Source organism: Trachypithecus francoisi, unplaced genomic scaffold, assembly GCF_009764315.1.
Source record: "Trachypithecus francoisi isolate TF-2019V2 unplaced genomic scaffold, Tfra_2.0 Contig00579, whole genome shotgun sequence".
NCBI lineage: Eukaryota > Metazoa > Chordata > Mammalia > Primates > Cercopithecidae > Trachypithecus > Trachypithecus francoisi.
Genome location: NW_022680743.1, coordinates 54,272 through 75,790, shown reverse-complemented (window position 1 = coordinate 75,790; position 21,519 = coordinate 54,272). Strand labels below are relative to the sequence as shown.

General features: G+C 34.5%; 1 protein-coding gene across 1 annotated transcript; it reads right to left on the bottom strand.

The window, feature by feature from the left end:
• Nucleotides 1-3,094: 3,094 nt before the first annotated feature.
• Nucleotides 3,095-17,698, bottom strand: LOC117085732 (CUB and sushi domain-containing protein 3-like). Its single transcript, XM_033214912.1, has 5 exons — nt 17,549-17,698; nt 14,735-14,847; nt 11,706-11,793; nt 8,935-9,070; nt 3,095-5,105 (listed from the first exon to the last, which is right to left on the bottom strand). Exons 1-5 carry the CDS (start codon nt 17,634-17,636, stop codon nt 4,946-4,948), a joined length of 585 nt encoding a protein of 194 aa, XP_033070803.1. The 5' UTR covers nt 17,637-17,698; the 3' UTR covers nt 3,095-4,945.
• Between the last annotated feature and the right edge of the window lie 3,821 nt (nt 17,699-21,519).

Sequence of the window (21,519 nt, the reverse complement as noted above, 5' to 3'; positions counted from 1 at the left end):
TCTCAGCCCAAAAACTCCTTAAGCTGATAAGCGACTTCAACAAAGTCTCAGGATACAAAATAAACATGCAAAAATCACAAGCATTCTTATTCACCAATAGTAGACAAACAGAGAGCCAAATCATGAGCAAGCTCCCATTAACAACTGCCACAAAGAGAATAAAATACGTAGAAATACAACTTACAAGGAAAGTGAAGGGCCTCTTCAAGAAGAACTACAAACCACTGCTCAAGGAAATAAAAGAGGACACAAAGAAATGGGAAAACATTCCATGCTGAGGAGTCGGAAGAATATCATGAAAATGGCGATACTACCCAAAGTAATTTACAGATTCAATGCTATCCCCATCAAGTTACCATTGACTGTCTTCACAAAATTAGAAAAACTACTTGAAATTTCATATGGAAAGAAAAAAGAGCCTGTATACCCAAGACAATCCTAAGCAAAAAGAACATAGCTGGAGGCATCATGCTACCTGACTTCAAACTATACTACAAGTCTAGAGCAGCCCAAACAGCATCGTACTGGTACCAAAACAGAGATATAGACCAATGGAACAGAACAGAGGCCTCAGAAATAATACCACACATATACAACCATTGGATCTTTGACAAACCTGACAAAAACAAGCAATGGGGAAAGGATCCCCTATTTAAAAAATGGTGTTGATAAAACTGGCTAGCCATATTCAGGAAACTGAAACTGGACCCCTTCCTTATACCTTAGACAAAAATTAACTCAAGATGGATGAAAGATTTAAACTTAAGACCTAAAACCATAAAAACCCTAGAAGAAAACCTAGGCAATACCCTCAGGACATAGGCATGGGTGACGACTTCACGACTAAAACACCAAAAGCAATAGCAACAAAAGCCACAATTGACAAATGAGATCTAATTAATCTAATGAGCCTCTGCATAGTAAAAGAAACTATCATCAGAGTGAACAGGCAACCTAGAGAATGAGAGAAAATTTTTGCTATCTATCCATCTGACAAACGGCTAATATCCAGAATCTACAAGGAACTTAAACACATTTACAAGAAAAAACAAAAACAACCCCATCAAAAAGTGGACAAAGGACATGAAAAGGGAGTTTCAAAAGAAGACATTTATGTGGCCAACACACATATGAAAAGAAGCTCATCATCACTGGTCATTAAGAAATGCAAATCAAAACCACAATGAGATACCATCTCATGCCAGTTAGAATGGCAATTATTAAAAAGTCAGGGAACACGGTGGCTCACGCCTGTAGTCCTAGCACTTTGGGAGGCTGAGGCAGGCAGATCACAAGTTCAGGAGATCAAGACCATCCTGGCTAACATGGTGAAACCCCATCTCTACTAAAAATACAAAAACATTAGCCGGGCATGGTGGTGGGCACATGTAGTCCCAGTTACTCAGGAGGCTGAGGCAGGAGAACGGCATGAACATGGGTGGGGGAGCTTGCAGTATGCAGAGAGCTCCCCACTGCACTCCAGCCTGAGTGACACAGTGAGACTCCGTCTCAGAAAAAAAAAAAAAGAAAAAAAAGTCAGGAAACAGCAAATGCTGGAGAGGATGTAGAGAAATAGGAACACTTTTACACTGTTGGTGGGAGTGTAAATTAGTTCAACCATTGTGGAAGACAGTGTGGTGATTCCTTAAGGATCTAGAACTAGAAATACAATTTGACCCAACAATCCCATTACTGGGTATATACCCAAAAGGTTATAAATCATTCTACTATAAAGACAACATGCACTCTTACGTTTATTGCAGCAGTATTCACAATAGCAAAGACTTAGAACTAACCTAAATGCCCATCAATGATAGACTGGATAAAGAAAATGTGGCACATATACATCATGGAATACTATGCAGCCATAAAAAGAATGAGTTCATGTCCTTTGCAGGGACATGGATGAATTTGGAAACCATCATTCTCAGCAAACTTACACACAGGAACAGAAAACCGAACACCACATATTCTCACTCATAAGTGGGTGTTGAACAATGAGAACATATGGGCATAGGGAGGGGAACATCACACACTGGGACCTGTCAGGGGCTGAGGGGCTAGGGGAGGGATAACATTAGGAGAAATACCTAATGTGGATGACAGGTTGATGGGTGCAGCAAAGCACCATGGCACATGTATACCTATGTAACAAACCTGCACATTCTGCACATACATCCCAGAACTTAAAGTATAATAACAAAAAAAGAAAGAAAAACAGCAGAAGAGAGAAATTAAAAAGTAGAAGAAAAAGGAAAAGTAAAAACACAAAGAAAAATAAAAAAAAGATGAAGAACAACAAGTGAAATTATAGATGTGAAATGAGTGAAAGATGGAGGTAACAAAGTTAACAAAGAAACTACAATTATGTCAAGAACACACGAAGTCTAAAGTTAAGCTAAAGCTAACATTAGATTATACACAGTCACTGTAGTTATAGAGATGTATAAAGAGAGATCACTGTCGTTTGTAAGTAAAAAGAAGTTTCTAATAAATAATAAAGAACTTATAAGTTTATAATAAAGATGTGAATTATCTATAAAATTGAACTTAGTAACTTGTAATTTGAATTTATAGAAACTTAGTAAGTTTCTTGAATACAGATTGTTACATGGTCCATTTATTTGTGGAAATCCTCCATCCTGACAAAAAGGTATTTGTTTTTGAGTATTAGTTTAATCTATTCAAAAAGTTTTGAGTTCATGTCTAAAGAGTATGATAACATATCTGTATGAAAATATACTACAGACATATTAGAAATCATCAGATGTAACTAAATTTAGACCATACTGTTAGCATTTAAGGAAACTTCTAAGATGGGATTCTTGTTCTTTTTCTAGCAAACCACTCATTCAACATAAGATGAAGTTCTTATGTTACTACTGCATTTACTTGGAATCAATTTTTCCAAAAGTGTCATAATTGAGGAAGTATGGAATTTAAAGAAGAAAAATGCTCATATTTCATTATGTTGCTAACTAAATGCATAGAATATGCAGCTTGGGAACTTTTAAAAACAACAAATGAATGTGCGCTGGTCATTTCTTTTACTAACCTGAACAGTTGCAGTTTATTTTTGGGAAGAAAAAACACATTTTACAAAAGCAATTATCCGTTTTTATTTTGTTTACATTGCACTGAAAATTTACATCATACTTTTACAAAGTTTCTTTTCATAAAAATATACTTCTTTACAAAAGTGTATGCATTAATATAAGAGGAGTAGCCAGTTGCAGAAGAAACATTGTTTAAACAAGATCTTAAATGTATTAGCCTTAACATTAATGAATGAATCATTGTTATTGCAGTCATTTGAATAAACAAGAATAAATAACTGATGGCATAAAATTTAAAACTGCATCCTGCCAGTAGAGTACAATGTTGAGAAAATTGTATGAATTTCCAAAACAATGTATCTCAAAGTGGTTTACAAGAAATTCACTAAATGTTGTAGAGATAGAGCCAAGCAACGCTCCCAGGTGCAAGGTTTCTCTTAGGCACTCTGTCTCATGATACAAAAAGTCGAGACTGTTCACAGAGTTATCCATATTTGAAAGGGACAACAACAAAGAGTTAACACTGGGTACATGATTCCATTCAATGAAGTAAAACATGCTATAAAAGGAAGACGATGACCTATTAAATAAAAATGCTGGCATTGCTGTATGATACAGTTCAAATGAGCCACCAATAACTTGCAAATACATATCTTAATTTGACATTGAAAGAAACCTGCTGTATCTGAAACTTGGTGTTTAAGAATAAAGATACAGAAATTTAAAAATATATAAATATATGATAAGTCCACAATTTTAGGCAATAAATTTATATTGGTGATTTATAATAACATTTTTTTTCAGTCATTATGTTTAGTGGCTAAACCAAAATGTTTTTCTAATCCATTGTTAAATGAAAGTTAAAAGTGTCAAAATAACAGTAAATTTGAAGACTCAACTGGAAGGAAATGTAGATACAAATAGAGTAAATTATTAGGACATTTTATTTGGTCTTTCAAAAATATTGTAAAATGAAGACTGGTAAGTTTGGTGTCTCAGATAACTGTAAAATAATAATCTTTCTAGACAATTTTTGCCAGCCAAATGGCTTTTGGGTGACAAAACATATTGAAGCTACTATCACATCTGGGATTAAAAAAATAATAAAAATAAATAGAAAAAAACATATTGAAGCATGGAGTTAAACACTACCCCATAGCTCACTGAATAATACTGGTTACTCCATAATGGGGAAATCGGGAGGGCAGCACAATGAACTTGCCATTTGCAGAAACTATGACAACCAGTCTAAAAGAAGAAGAGCAATACGATACTAAAGAATAAAAAACAGAAAGATTCAAAATGGAATGGGCAACCTTATTTCTTCTGAGACATAAATTAGCTCGTAAACATTTAAAGTCATAACTCAATCTTAAATAAGGAAAACAATGCCTCAATTAACAAGAATGAATGGCAGATAGAGTGGTATGAAAGACAGATTTGTGGGCATGATGTAGCTCAGGACAGTTAAAGAGAAGTCAGTGATCTATTGACTCTTGTAAGTATAGCTCTTATTTCTACCCTATATCTTTTTTTTTTTAAACCCAGTCCCTCTAATATAGTTTATAAAGCACAGAAATACTGATAGTGGATGCTCCTCCAATATATGCAAATAAGTTTATGTTTTAGAATAATCTCCTTTTTTAAAAAAGCAAATAAACTGTGAGTAAGCACTCTCAGAGTGCAGCCAAATTTCTGTAAAACTCTCCATGGTAAACATGAAGAATTATGGTCCAGTTTATGAAAAAACACTCTTCTGTATCATTCCTCAGGAAAAGGTGACCCAGCAAGTCCTGAAAAGTGTGCTTTAATTTGTTTAGCAGTGAACTAAATGTGCACTGTTTTGTGTGTCGATTTCCAAGCTTCTGAAGAAGGCAAAGGTTGCCTCGTTATACCATTGTGCAAACCGTGTTCAAGTTGGGATCAAATCGTACTGCCTTCCCTTCCACTGACTTCGTGTTGGTGTCATACATGGGATTTTCAAAAGCTGCTTGGCCATTGTTATTTTCATGAACTGAACATCCTGTATACTGTGTTTTAGGTGCAGTCCTGTTGATGAGAACATTGATTAGCTATGTGTTAACTTTCTTCCAGAAATACCAGACTACAGCTCAAACGTAACGTACAGCATTAGCAAATAATGTAACTTAAAAATATTGAGACATCATTAACACAGTAAGTCAACCTTGAACAATTTCCTTGTTACTTTAAAAACCTGAGTAACTTTTAATTTTACATATAATACATAGTTATATACAGCATCAATATTAGTAACATAAATATAAATACATGATATGATAGCTATAATAAATTTTTTTACAAAATTAGGAATTATTATGACTTATCATTTACAGTATAAATAATGATGATGGATTTAAGTCTCATTGCTATTTATTTGTTCATCAAATATTTACTGAACATCTATTATGCACCAGTCATGATTCTAGGCATTGGGTATATAATTTTTTTTTTAAAGACTAGTCTTTACTTTCAGGTAATTCACACTGTAGTGATAGAAAACAAGAATAAATTAAAAATAAATAAAACCAAAAATAGTAGCTAATGATAATTATTATAATGAAAAGGAAAATAGTTAATATGAAAAGTAACTGGAAGCCACTTTAGGAAAGGTAATAGAAAAAAGTATGTTTTAGGAGGTAAAATTTAATCTGAAACTTGAATTAAAAGTTGGTTCCACACTAAAAAGAGAAGGAGATTCCCTGAAAAGTACACAATTAATGCTGAGGCCTAATTTGTAAAGGTTCTTTGGAGTATCCCAAAACATGAACACTCAATTTTATTTTTTAAATGGTACACATTAAAGTATGCAAATTCAAAAAGTCAAAGAAGAAATGGCTACACTCATACTAAAGTACTGAAAATAGTTTCTAAAAGATGACTGACACTAAGTTAACCAGACACATGAATTCTGGGTTGGTTGGTTGAGGATACTAGTCTTGAAATTCTGATTAATTGCTTTATTTCTTCCACCTTTGACTAATGCTAATTTTGTTTATCTTTCCCACAAAGCCTGTATAACTTGCTCACATTTGTAATGGAAGAAAGATAGACTTGTTGCTATTTGCTTCTGGGGCCTAATTCCTAAAAAGGATATATCTTAAAATAAATTCGTTTCTCAAGTCTGGTGTTGTTTATACTGAACAATCAAATTTCAACTATTAATTTTATTGTAATTTGTAATTGCCATTATATTATTTTACTATCACTAATGCATTTTCTGAATTTATCTATATTTCCAAAATATTAGGTGATTTCTATGACAATAATTACAAAAGAAACTACCTTAGGTTTATTGGGAGAAAGCTAATAACTTGCTCTTACTATGTGTGTCTAATACTATAACTCTACTGGATCACATTTTTTTTCAAAACTAGATCTAAAATAAAAACCAAAAGCAACATCATCGCCTTCTAATTAGGTAATAATCATGAAGATACAAAATAATTGCCCCTTCTTAATATTCAACAACAACTTGACGGAAAATATCATCAAGATTTAAAACTTCACACCATGAATAAAATTTAACTCAAAATGAATCAAAGCCCTAAACACAAGAGCTAAATCAATAAAACTCTTAGGAAAAACACATGGCCTTGAATTTGGCAATGATTTCTTGGATTTGACATCAAAAGTACAGGTAAGAGGAAAAAATATATATTTAACTTCATCAAATGGAAAACTTTTGTACATCAAAGAACACTCTCAAGACAGTGAAAATACAACCCATGGAAAGGGAGAAAATATTTGCAAAACATATATCTGATAAGGACCTAGTGTTAAAATATAGAGAGAATTCTTACAATGAAATAAGATGAACAACCCAAGTTATATATGAACAAACTGCTTGAATAGGCATTTCAACAAAGATGGACAAAGGGCCAACAAGCACATAAAAAGATGCTCAACATCACTTATAATTATGAAAATGGAAATCAAAACCACAATTAGATAAAGCTTTACATACACTGGGATGGCTATAATGAAAAACAAAAGACAAACAAAAGCCCCCAAAACCCAGAAAATAACAAGTGTTGGTTAGGCTCTGGACAAAGCAAAACCTTTATCCATTGTCGACAGTAGTGGAAAATCGTGCCACTGCTGTGTAGAACAGCTTGATGGTTACTCAGTAAATTAAACATTGAATTGCCACATATTCCCATAATTTCATTCCTGGGTATATACCAAAAAGAACTGAAAATGAGTGTTCAAACAAAAACTTATACAGAAATGTGTACAGCAGCACTATTCACGGTAGTCAAAAGGTAGAAACAACTCAAATGTCCATCAACTGATGAATGGACACATTCATCCATACAATGGAATATGATTTAGCCATATAAGAGAATGAAGTACTGATGCGTGCTATAACATGGATAACATTGGAAAACATTTTGCTAAGTTTAAGAAGCCAGATACAAAATGTCACATATTGTATGATTCCATTTATGTAAAATATATGCAGAACAAGCAAACAGATTTGTAGTTACCTGCAGCTGGGTGAGGGGAGTGAGGAGTGATAACTTAATGAGTACAATTTCCCTTTGGCATTTTTGGGGTTCCAAAATATTTTGGAAATATACAGTAACGATGGTTGTATGGGACTGCGAATGCACTAAATGCCACTGAATCGTAGTCTTTAAAATGGTTAAAATGGTAAAGTTTATGTCATATCTATTTTACCACAATTTTTAAAAAGTTGACATAGGTTGTCCTATAAATAAATTTAGTGATTATTCTTTATCTATCAATAAAATCTGATATTGGCTAGACCTAAGTAGGTGGTAATTCACATTCAGTACACATTTATATAATATTAAATAAATCATTCTTAGATGTGGCAGAACGACCCAAATGAAAATATCAATTTTGCGGTGGCTCACACCTGTAATCCCAGCACTTTGGAAGGCCGAGGCAGGCGGATCACGAGGTCAGGAGATTGAGACCATCCTGGCTAACAAGATGAAACCCTATCTCTACTAAAAATACAAAAAATTAGCCGAGCGTGGTGGCAGGTGCCTGTAGTCCCAGCTGCTGCTCGGGAGGCTGAGGCAGGAGAATGGTGTGAACCCGGGAGGTGGAGCTTGCAGTGAGCTGAGATTGTGCTACTGCACTCCATCCTGGGTGACAGAGCGAGACTCTGTCTCAAAAAAAAAAAAAAAAAATCAATTTTGTAGGAAAGGCATTTAGATTATAGTCATTTAATTATCTGGCTACCCACATATTTTCTCTTAATAAGGGAGTGTCCCAAATAGTGGGACATAGTAAAGCATTCACCAGGATTTGTAATGGACTGAGAGAACAGGATCTACTAATAGTATGTACAGCTATATATTAGATCTATCACAGATATATTAATTGCAATTCACCAAAAAGCAACAGAAGATGAATGAGTAGATTAGAGGATTTTGCCATCTGTCTGCCTGGGTAAAATCAGTTAGCGTTTTTATATGAACTAAGAGGTTTGAACACAAGCTTCTTCCTAGTTTTCTAAATGTATCTGGCAGTAGATATTACCTCTTCAATTTAAACTTTAACCTAGATTTTCTGTCTCTAAAGTCTCATTATAGATAATGTAGAAATAAGTTCTACAATTAGGTCCACGTCAGGAAATTGACAGACAAAAGAAAGGTTACACTGAATACTTGTGCAATTTAAAAGAGCACTTTTGTTACGTTGTATGTAGTGTTGCAGGGGTGGTTAGGGGAAATAAGTTTTTCAATGGCTATAGCAATAGTTAACACACAGAGATTTCAACAACACAGAAAAAATCTGAAATTAAGATTTGAGCTACAGCAGCAGAAATAATATGAAAAATACATTTGGGAAACATTTTGTAGCTAAAAATCAATGAGCTTACCTTTGTTTATAAAGATAAAATCCAAATCCTGCAAATATAAGTGCAAAAAAAGGCACAAGAATAGCAATGGCCACAGAACTACTATTTGTACCATGAGGCTGATTTGAAGAATTTAAACCTTCTGATATATTCAGTCCTACAAAATAAAAAATAAATTATAAATACAAAATCAACTTTTTATCATAATTAATTTCTACTCCCATGAATCAATTAATTTCTTCCATTCTCAAGACATCTACCTGGAAATCACACAGTAAACAAAAATAATTCATGAAACTCCTTCAACTCATTTTCACATATGTTTGGACAATACCTTTTATGTAGAAGATATGTTTTTCCAGGAAAGGGTAGAGACTGAAAAATAAGCAGAGTCCCTGAACTAAGGAGTTTATACAATAGTGGGAAGACGTATGGAGATACTAATAAGTGTATATATCAAGCATGAATTAACGGTCAATGTGTTTTAGAAAGGAAAGGAGTAATTCTGGAGGACATACAACATTGACTTGAAAAATCATCATAAGCCTAGAAGTGGGAAGGTAAGTGACTTAGGTAGTGGATGTGACAAGCACTGACATGAGATAGGAGTGGGAGGTTAAAACAATAAACTATGGCTAGACTATAAAAGGGAATAAATATCATTCTGACAAACTCAAACCTTTTTTTCTTTTTTTCTTTTTTTTTTCTTGAGACACGGTCTCACTTTGTCACCAAGGCTGCAGTGCATTGGAGTGGTCATGGCTGACTGCAGCCTCCACCTCCCTGGCTCAAGCGATCTTCCTGTCTCAGCCTCTCAAGTAGCTGGGACTGCAGGCACATGCAATCACACCTGGCTAACTTTTGTATTTTTTGTAGACATGGGGTTTCACCATGTTGCCCATGCTGATCTTGAACTCCTGAACTCAAGTGATCCACCTGTCTTAGTTTCCCAAAGTGCTGAGATTATAGGCGTGAGTGATGGCACCTGGCCAGAGTTACTATCCACCTCAGTGAGGAACAAATGAAGGTGTTTAGAAATAAAAGACCCAGTGATATGACATGAGGTTTAGAACATGACTGTAGTAGGATGGACTTCAGGGAATACAAACTGCAATCAGGTGTAGTTAGAAGAATGTAGTGACAATTGAGAGTAAAAAAAAAAAAAAGGAATTAAAATGTAAACTAGAGCACTAGGAAGCTAGAAAGTACATGGAACAATAGATTTGAGGAAGATTTCTTAATGAAAATTAACAGAACTTGTTTATGTGGATGTAAGAGGCAAGAAGACACAGGATTACAAGTATTCTACTTGAAGCTCAATAAATGCGGATGGCATCCGCAGAGTTAGGAAATGAGAAAATCCGTGTTTGTCTACACATTTGCACAGGAATGAGGGAAAAGGAAATAGCTAGCAGTTCTTTCTCAAAAGGAAATAGTTCCTTTGTTATGGGTTCTGCTTCAGACTTGTAGTGTTTGAGACACTTTGGAGAATATTACATGAAAATATTCAGCACTAAATTACACAACTGTATAAATGCACTATGTTAATGAGTGTTTCATCCTGTTTTTAAGACGAACACAGGCAGGATGTGATGTAAATGGCATCTTATTATTTTTCATGTAGAGAAAGCTAATTTATATTTTTGATAAACAGTTATATTTAACTAAACCTCATCTTTGTCGAGGTTAAAGAAAATTAGTATCTTACTTTTCACCTTATTTTTCCTGTGATGTAGTACAGCTATGTAAAAGTTCAAAATTTTAAAAAAGTTCATTTTTGGCCTGTAATCCCAGCACTTTGAGAGGCCAGAGGGCAGATCACCTGAGGTCTGGAGTTTGAGACCCACCTGGCCAACATGGTGAAACCCTGTTTCTACTAAAAATACCTAGCAAGTCATGGTGGCTAATTCTAGCTGCCATGGTGGTGTGCATGGTGACCTGTAATCCCAGCAACTTGGGAGGCTGAAACAGGAGATCCCCTTGAATCGGGGAGGCAGAGGTTGCAGTGAGCCAAGACTGCACCATTGCACTCCAGCCTGGGTGATAAGAGCATGACTCTGTATCAAAAAAAAAGTTAATTTCTTAAAAGATAAATGTCAAATAATAATTTTTAGAGCCTGAATTTATTCTTAGTGTATCCCTGTCACAGTATAAATAATGGGAGACAGTAGACCTTAGGATAATTATACACCAAAAGCTATGTGTATAAACACATTCTTGCAAGACCATTAAAGGTTTACATATATATAGAAGAGTTGGAAATAAAAATGACAAAGTTCTTTGCTTCCCATTGCAGAAAATTTACATATTTGAAGAGCACCAAGTCCCCAAAAGAGGCCCATTCCTCAAAGTTATTTTCTTTTTCCAGACCCTATGAGTTTCTGAAAGTGTCACTGCATTTTCAGAGGAGTGAAAACTGTGACAATATTCAAACTGAAGAAAGGTAGCACAGTTCTCATGAGATACGATAAAATAATTTACAGTTTAATATTTTCTTTTTTATCTATATCACTTTTTCTCCTTTTTATGTGCTTAAAGGCAAGTCAGCTTGTCATATTTATTAGAAATATCATGAAAATCTAAACACTGTACAGAGTTGGTATATAAAGATCCGATATTTTGTAGAATGTCATTATTTAAAACGGTTATCAAAGGAACAATGCATAGTCCTGGCAGTGCAGAATTTACAATGTAGTAAGTGTGCCTAATGTACAGAATCCACAGTCTTTTTTTTTTTTTATGATGTCTGGAATAATAACAGAAGTTCATGAAAATCAAAATGAATAAATTACCCAGTCTTTGTAGGCCAAATTGTCCATAATCTTTGCCTTGAATAAATCCTTGAAATACATAAGTAGCTCCATCAGGCTCAGCAGAAACCTAAAAATATTTAAAGAACCAAATATATTTGAATACTGGTCATAGCTATGTTTTCCCAGCCTTAATAAATACACAATTTTATTCTGAAATGAATATTATCACAAGTCCCTTTCTTCTATATTTTCCTCCTTTGCAAAACATAGCACGTTGTGCACATTTTCCATCATTAAAAGCAAAAGTAAATTTTCTAATTTGAAGTAATTATGATATACAAAAGAGTGATTGGTTATTAATGTGTGATACAGAGTTATAGATTTCTTATAGGTTAAGATATCTGCTGTCAATAAAAAGCAATGACATGATGAAATACAATGATCAATTAAAAATTAAAACATAAAAATACTGTACTTTGTAAATTCTATTACAGTTCCACATCCCCGCTCCCTCAATCTTCATGAGAAGAGTTTACTCCCTATCTCATTGAGTTCTTCCTTCATTTTTTTCACAGAAGCATGAGCAGGTACTTTAATAAGATACATGCGTAACATTAGGCGAGCTTCCTGGCTTTTATATACCCCTGTAAAATGCAAGGACACTTCAGTCTACTTAACTTTGTAAATAGTTATATCCCTATCTCATTGAGTTGGGGCTTGGTCCTGTGACTTGCTTGGGCCTCTGGAGCGTGGGGTTGGGACTGACAATAGTTCAGTTGCAAGCCTAGGCCTTAAGAGCCATACTTCCCATCACACCAAGTGGAAGAAGCCAGCCACAAAAGGCCACATATTATATGATTCCATTCATATGAAAGTCAGAACAGGGAAATCTATACAGACAGAAAATAGATTAGTGGTTACTTAGAGCTGATTTGCGAATGTAAGGCAGGGATTGATAGCTAAAGGCTGTGGAGTTTCTTTATAACATGAAGAAAGTATTCTAGTCTAGGAGAGGTGGCTCATGCCTGTAATTACAACACTTTGGGAGGCCAAGGCGGGCGAATCACTTGAGGTCAGGAGTTTGAGAGCAGCCTAGCCAACATGGTGAAACCCCCATCTCTACTAAAATTACAAAAATTAGCCAGAGGTGGTGGTGTGTGCCTGTAATCCCAGCTACTCAGGAGGCTGAGGAAGGAGAATCCCTTGAACCTGGGAGATGGAGGTTGTAGTGAGCCGAGATCATGCCAGTGCACTCCAGCCTGGGCAACAGAGTAAGACTCTGCTCAAAAAAAAAAAAAAAAGAAAGTATTTTAAAATCAGCTATGATGAGGGTTACATATATGTGTGCATATACTAAAAACCACTGAATTGCACATTTTTAAGTGGGTGAATTGTAGGATATGTGACTTATATCTACATTGAGCTGCAAGAAAAAGGCATAAGTCAATGGATTTGAACTTATTTCAGAATCCCAGCTTATTTCAGAACCACTTGCTCCTCTGAGAGTTTTGGACTTCTGACAAGAGAAGTACACACTCTAGGCAGCAAGTGCCCTTTCAGACGCTGCCCCAAAATGAGATGATAAGACATGAAGACCTGGACTTCATGCCACAGCCTCAAGTAGTGCCTCCACAGCTAACCCATTACAAATGACAAATAACTACATACTGATGATTGTTTGACCCAGAGGCTTCATGGCTACGTCTAATGTTGCCAATGCTAAATACTACATGCGCCTTGCATTTGTATAAAATATTATATTTAAAAAGTACTTTCTATGCATAATGTAATTTGATCTCATAAGTAAAACAGGAAATGTTACATTTCAGCAATTCCTACTACTAAGTAGTAAAGTGATGTATCCTGACGTTTGTGTTAATTAATGGCAATTAGTTACCTAAGTCATGAACATTATTATAAAAGTTGTAAAAATCTTGAATCCTCACTCTAAAAAGCAAAGGATACCAAACCACCCCTGGAAGTCTGACATTTCACAACAAGTGATTTATTCTTTATTATCAGACATTATACTCTGGGTGTGGCCACTTTAAAAAAATAAAGTACTTCTAAGGAGAAGCTCAAACTCTAATATCTTATCGAATCAATTCACTTTGTTTCCTACATAAAATAATACAATTAAACAATCTGAGTGCATTGAAGATTTGAGTTAGTTCCCAACTCCATGAATACAGAATGCAGAAATAGGATGAACGCTTTTTTTCCTCAGGAACCAAACTTATTGAAGCTTACTAGATAGTAGGTTTCTTGAACTTATTGAAGGCTTATTGAAACTTATCGAAGGTTACTACATAGTAGCCTATGACCCACTACAGTATCTTCTTTACCATTAAGTTTTCCTTACAAAAAAAAGGCTTGGCACTTGAGAGGATACAGTCAGATTTCTCATGCTGACTCTTCAGCAAAGACTCCTGACCCTTGTGTTTTCCACTGTCAATCTTAAAACTCCACTGACATAAATCACTTAATAGAAGAAGTGACTCCATGGTGAAGCTACAGTAACTGTCTCCCAACAGGAAGCAGCTCACATAAGTTCCTTTTCGTGGACTTTATAAAATAGCCTAAATTCATGCTTCAATATAACAGGAATATTTAATTTTCTGATGCACTTTCTAAATATGTTGCATATTCCTTAAGTAGTAGTGGTTCCAAATATTGAATTATATTTTATCCAGATTTATTTATCATAGTGCTGACTGTAGATGGAATGTATTTGATGAAATCAGTGAAAAACTAAATGCAGATCAGCACACACACACATACACACACCCACATCCACCCATACCCCTCCCACACACACATACAGCACCCCCCCCACACACACGCATACACCCACCCCCACACCATACACATATGCAAAAAGTAAGCAAAGCACATCAGAATCCAGTATTCCTAGGCTCGTACTTTAGAATACTAAATATTTATATTTACTAATATATATGTATGTGTATGTATTCATAATTAGCTAAATTTAGAAAACTCTCCTTTCCTGAACAAGCTATAAATTTATCATTAAAATCAGCAGCAGATGTTAAAATAACTATACTTACAAAGCCATCCATTGCCCAATTTTCTTCCTTCATTTTTTTCACAGAAGCATGAGCAGGTACTTTAATAAGATATATGCGTAACATTAGGCGAGCTTCCTGGCTTTTATATACCCCTGTAAAATGCAAGGACACTTCAGTCTACTTAACTTTGTAAATAGTTATACTTCATTTTATTATCTATCATTCCTTAAATAGATTATGTAAAGATATGCAATAAAAGAAGAACTACACCAAGGGCAAGTCAAGGATGGCTTAACCTACAATGCTCTTTGCCAATCGTGTCATATACATTGATTTATCTGTCTTCTGAAATCCTCAGCTTATTTCTTAATTGTGGGGCTTAAATTACCTATGCTATCACAATTAAGCACTAGTGTTCTTAATAACATCATCCCATGATATTCAAAACAAAATTATTTCTTCCCACAATCAGATTCTAAAATTTTCAAGCATACAAATCCAGTGCTAAAATTCCTGATATTTTCCTTAATAATAAATTAGGTGCCAACTCTGCAAAAAGAGTGATCTAGGTGCTGCTTGAATTACAGCAGCATATAGGAATATATGTTGTTCCTATTTTTAATAATTTCCAACAAAGTAGGAGGTATAAGGAGATATAAGTAAGGTAGACAGCTAAATAAAACACATGAGAGAATGTGATAAATTAAAAGCCAGAGAGAGATCATTTCACACTGGAAGGATCAAGGAATAGTTATGAAGGAAAAGCACTGGAGGGCCAAGCATGGTGGCTCATACCTGGAATGCCAGCACTTTCGGAAGCCAAAGCGGACGGATCGCTTACGTCCAAAAGTATGAGCTTAGGAGTTCCAGACCAGCCTAAGCAACACAGCAAAACCCCATCTTTACCAAAAAAAAAAAAAAAAAAAAAAAAAAAATTTAATTAGCCAGCCGTGGTGGCACGCACCTGTAGTCCCAGCTGCTCAGGAGGCTGAGGTGGGAGGATGGCTTGAGCTCAGGAGCCAGAGGTTGCAGTGAGCCAAGATGGCACCACTGCACTCCAGACTGGGTGACAGAGCAAGATCCCATCTCAAAGAAAAAAAAAAGGTATTTGAACTGGTTCTTAAAAATAAAGTAGGATTTTTAATTTGGGAAGGTAAATAGAAGCAATGGCATAAGAAAGAGAAGCAAAAATATATACAATGATTTTTACACAGTAAGTGTTCTAAGGGTGGCAATAAGCTGGAGTGCAAACATGTTTAGGGAAATAATAGAAAATAGGATCTAAGAAAAATATCTGATTAACCGTTGTTTAAAACTTGACTGTATTCATTCATTCTAACTTAATTGTTCACCTATGTAATAGGGCACCATAATATGCAGGGTATGAAAAGAAAATGAGACATAGATCGTGGCCTAAGGTAAATTATAATCAATAGGCGGAAGACATAAAAGTAATCGATAATAATATTGCTGAAAAATTGCTACAATTTGGAGACGGTAAGTGAAAGCAAATTAATCTAATTATTTGTCTTTCTATATATATAGAAAACTCGTCCATCTAGATTAGAATAAGTATACATTTATTTTGGTCTCTTTTATAGAAAATAAAGAAAAACTTTGTTAACACATCAAAGTTAAATAAAGCATTAGTCACAATTGAAATGTATTTAAATGAATGTTTCATTCATTTAAAGTTTCTTTTGATTAATATGATGTAATTATATGTATTTTAAAAATTATACTATATATTAAATTCTAATATTTTTACTTTGTGTTTAATGGAGGATCAATCAATAATAAGAATGACACTCAATATATTTTCTTCTAAAACTTATAAAATCAATGAGTATAATTTTATTTTCCATTTCTTACAGCACAAATTATATCATTATTAATATTTATATGGATTATATACATAGACAAGAATTTTACAGTATATATTTCATATTTGCAATATCAAATATAGTGCCTCATTTTGAAAAATGAGAGCAATTATAATTCAAATGCATTAATTTGAAAATATTTATTGAGGCCTATTTTGTCTCAGATGTTCTGCTAGTCTCTGGGAATACAATATTAAGTTGGAAGGCAAAGAACTTTCTTAGAATTTATTTTATATTGTTAGAATATAGACACATAATAAATAATAAATATAACAAATACAATTTCAAATATTGAAAAGAAAAAAACAGGGTAAGGCTGCCTAAAACTAAGAATATGTCTGACAGCATTTTTAATACAAAGGTTCCTTTAGGTCAGCTCACTGGGAGTATTGCTTGAGGAGGTGACTTTTGAGAGAATATCTGAGTGTTAGGAAAACCAGTGCAATCAAAGATAATAAGAGATGTGTGTACTAGACAGAGAAAACAGAAACTTAAGGAGATTGACCAGGCTTTTGTTCCCTTATGCCTATTTAAACAAGTATAGCTCTATCTTTATTTGTCTTAAATATTGGATATCCATCTAAACATGGTCATTTGAAGAAATAGTTTTGTGGCCACAGAATAGTTGAGAAATCACTGATTTGTTCTCTGTGGTTTTATGAGAATAGAGAAAGATTTAGTTGCATTCACACCTAAATTAAAAGTTATGATCTAATATATGACATCTAATTCTAGCTACCAAAAATTATTGAAGGAACTTTTTTTAAAACTAGTTTTATATTTCTGTAGTAATATTCATTAATCAGTCCAAAAACCAGAAAACCTTGGTTCTGAGTGGATATGAATGTCATCAAAAGCAAATGTATCAAAATAAACATTTCACCATATAAAAAGCATTAATAAAAATGATGAAATCATAATAGAAATAAAGGCATGAAGGTATATTTCATTGCTGTTTGTGTTGCGATACCTGAAAGTAGCAGCTCCATGTTGCTATTGCTCAGTGTTGCGTTAACTCTCCCAGTGGAAGCATTGAAACTAGTAACCGTCAAGGTCATGGGTTGTTTCCTTCCTTTGAAATTGTAAGAGCCTTTCCATATATAATTCTGGGCAAATACATCATCGGGAACTGTGAATAGATTAAATATACTACACATTAATTGTACAATGCCATATAAATATAAGCATTAAATAGAGTATTAGTTTATTGAATAATGATGTATTGCTAAATACACAATAATGTTGAATGTGTTACAAAATTAATTCTTCATATAAAAGTGTTTCCATTTTTTAGAATAAATCAACATTGTAATAATCTAGATTTGTTCATATGTTATCGATAAGAGAGAAATAGAAAACACCAGTTAAAGACATTAGGTTTATTTTTAGAACCCAGGTAAATATAAACTTCACTTATATTTGGTCTTTCATACAATATATTTCTTTCTGAAGGAAAATAAAATAATTTCACAGCACCATGGCAGTAAAACTATACACAAGTCCCAAGAGGCCTGCTTTTTTTTTCTAGCAGTGGGAATAGATTTTTAAGAGGAATAGCAAAGAGTTAAATTCCACCTTTGCAGAAAGGTCCTGCAAAATTATCATGAGGCAGTGCTTCTGTGTTCCCCCTTATAGAATACTGAGTTTAGTTCTTCTAATAACAGATGCTCCTGAAGAAGAACCGGGCTCTATCATATTGACAGCTTTGAAGTATACAGGTATTTTTAGAAATTGTCACTAGTATTGTTGGACTCTCAAGGGTGAGAGATATATTGTGGTAGAATCAAAGAAAATTCTAAAGCTCATAAAATTTTCATCTAAAGAAAAAACACTATTTTAGATACTAGCCAAAAAGACTCATTGTATTTATATAAATTATTTATGTATTTAGAGTTATATAAATTAGTTATGTCAAAGTCTACATAGCTCTTGCACAGCAGCTAAGAGAAACTGCATTAATCCTATACCTCACAGCATAGAGCATCCCTAGAAATCATGTATTCAAGGGGCCCAGGTTTCTTTAGATGAATGAGTGAATGAAGTGGATTTAGGAAAAAACTCCTTTTTTAAATTTGTCTAACAAGTTATTGATGATTTTTGATCTGATATATGCATGTATCACACTTCTTACCAGTCAGATCACAGGGATTTCTGTTACAAGCTGTGTATTCCCTGAATTCTATTAAACCAAGAAAGCAAAACCACTGTGGCGGATCAGCATAAAAATACCCTAAGAGTTGAGTTTTTACTGAATATTTCAGTAACAACTTTTTATTTCCATGATAATTTATAAGCAATATAGCTCCTTACTTTGATACCATTGCCAACTTCCATTCTGATTACTTTGGAGTAATGTAATCACTGTGTCTTATTCATGATTTTAAATGAAATACTGCTGAAGGTTTTCTCAAATAACATGCTATTTGCCATATAATTTTTATAAATAATTTTACTAAGATTTATAATTTGTTAAGAATTTTTAAAAATTATAAACAGGTGTTGAATTTTATCAAATACTTTCTTTGCAAATATTGCAATTATCATAATTTTTTGCACTTTAATCTCTTAATGTGATACATTACTTTTAAGAATTATTTAAAACTAAAATATCCCTGCATAGCTATGATGAATCCAAATTGGTTCTTGTGGGTGTTAAACTAAATATGGCCTGAGAAGGACTCCATAGTTCTATATTTGAGTCCTTGTAGATGAACTGCAACCTAACGTAATAGGCACACAAGATTGAAAACCTAATTTAGGAATATGCACCTGAAACAATAGCTGAGCCTTGGCCAATCCCAGCAGCTGTACTTCCACTATTCATACACTGCTGAGCGTTCAAAATGTGTTCAAATAAGGCAAACACAGAACTGTAACCAATCCAGTTGTTTCTGTCCCTCCATTCTGATTTCTGTACACTTCCTTTTCTTTGTCTATAAATTTGTTCTGACCACGAGGCACCCTGGAGTCTCTCTGAATCTGCTGTGATTCTGGGGTCTGCTTGATTCACAAATTGTTCATTGCTCAATTAAACTCCTTTAAATTTAATTCAGCTGAAGATTTCCTTTTCACGTGGATTATCATTACTACAATGTTGAATTTGATTTGCTAAGATTTTATGTAAGATTTTCTCATCTATAATCCTGAGTTAAATGGACCTGAATTTTTTCGCCTTTATAATATCTTTATCTGAGTTATTAGAGATATGTTGAGCCTAGAGAATGAATTTTATTGTCTAGAAGAGTTTTTATATAGCCGGGCGCCGTGGCTCAAGCCTGTAATCCCAGCATTTTGGGAGGCCGAGACGGGTGGATCGCGAGGTCAGGAGATCGAGACCATTCTGGCTAACACGGTGAAACCCCGTCTCTACAAAAAAAAAAAAAAAATACAAAAAAAATACAAAAAAAACTAGCCGGGCGAGGTGGCGGGCGCCTGTAGTCCCAGCTACTCCGGAGGCTGAGGCAGGAGAATGGCGTAAACCTGGGAGGCGGAGCTTCCAGTGAGCTGAGATCCGGCCACTGCACTCCAGCCCGGGCGACAGAGCGAGTCTCCGTCTCAAAAAAAAAAAAAAAAAAAAAAAAAACTTGAAAGATCCATTCTGTTCTTTAAAATGTGGTGAAACTTGTCAGTAGAGCCACATAGACCTCATTTTCTTTATGGAAATAATTTTAACCAGTTCTTTATTTGCTATAAAATTATTCACATATTCTTTTATTAGTTAGTTCTAGTAAGATGTAGTGTTCTAGTAATTTGTCTACTTTGTGTAAATGTTTTTAAATGTTGATAGTTATTGACAGTTTTCCCTTAATATATTTTGATTTTCATTAATCTATGTAGTTATGCTTGTATTTTCTTTGTTATATTATTTTTACTAGAAATTTTTCTACTTTGTTTCTAAAAAGAATGACATTTAGTTCTGTTGAGATTCTTCTATTGTTTTGGGTGGTTGCTTGTTTTTATTATTACATGATTTCTGCCCTGTTACTGTTATAGTCTTAATGTTCTCTTAAAGGGACACAACTGGCCGGGCGCGGTGGCTCAAGCCTATAATCCCAGCACTTTGGGAGGCCTAGACGGGCGGATCACGAGGTCAGAAGATCGAGACCTGCCTGGCTAACATGGTGAAACCCCGTCTCTACTAAAAAAAATACAAAAAAACTAGCTGGGCGGGGTGGCGGGCACCTGTAGTCCCAGCTACTCAGGAGGCTGAGGCAGGAGAATGGCGTAAACCCGGGAGGCGGAGCTTGCAGTAAGCTGAGATCCGGCCACTGCACTCCAGGCTGGGTGACAGAGCGAGACTCCGTCTCAAAAAAAAAAAAAAAAAAAGGACACAACTAATTAATTCTGAGGCTTTTTTTCTTTAAAATGTACGGATTTTTTTTTTTTTTTTTGTATTTTTTTAGTAAGACGGGTTTCACCGTGTTAGCCAGGCTGGTCTCGATCTCCTGACCTCACGATCCGCCCGTCTCGCCCTCCCAAAGTGCTGGGATTACAGGCTTGAGCCACCGCGCCCGGCCAGGAATTTTTTTTAATCACATATTTTCTTATTGAACTTTAATTGCATCCTTGTCAGATATGAGCTATGAAGACTAACTTTGTTTTAAAATTTGTTTAATTTTATTTATTATTTAATATATGAGCAGTTTTTTATAGATTTGATGTGCTGGAGCTACTATTCAGAGCTTCCAGCTGGTCCCAAATCAAGCATTGCCCTTGGAAAATTTGGGGCATTGATGGACAATTATGGTTTTCTGACTCCCTTGCAAACAAACTCTGCCTTACTTTTATCTATTCTTTGATTTCCTCAATGGCATTCAGCATGTTTTCATTTAAGTGTTGAATGTATCAGTGTAAATCACAGAACTTTGTGGTCCCTCCACTTTTATAGTATGTACATGGAGCACTTCTAAACACAACTAAAATTAGATCCTAATGTAGTTC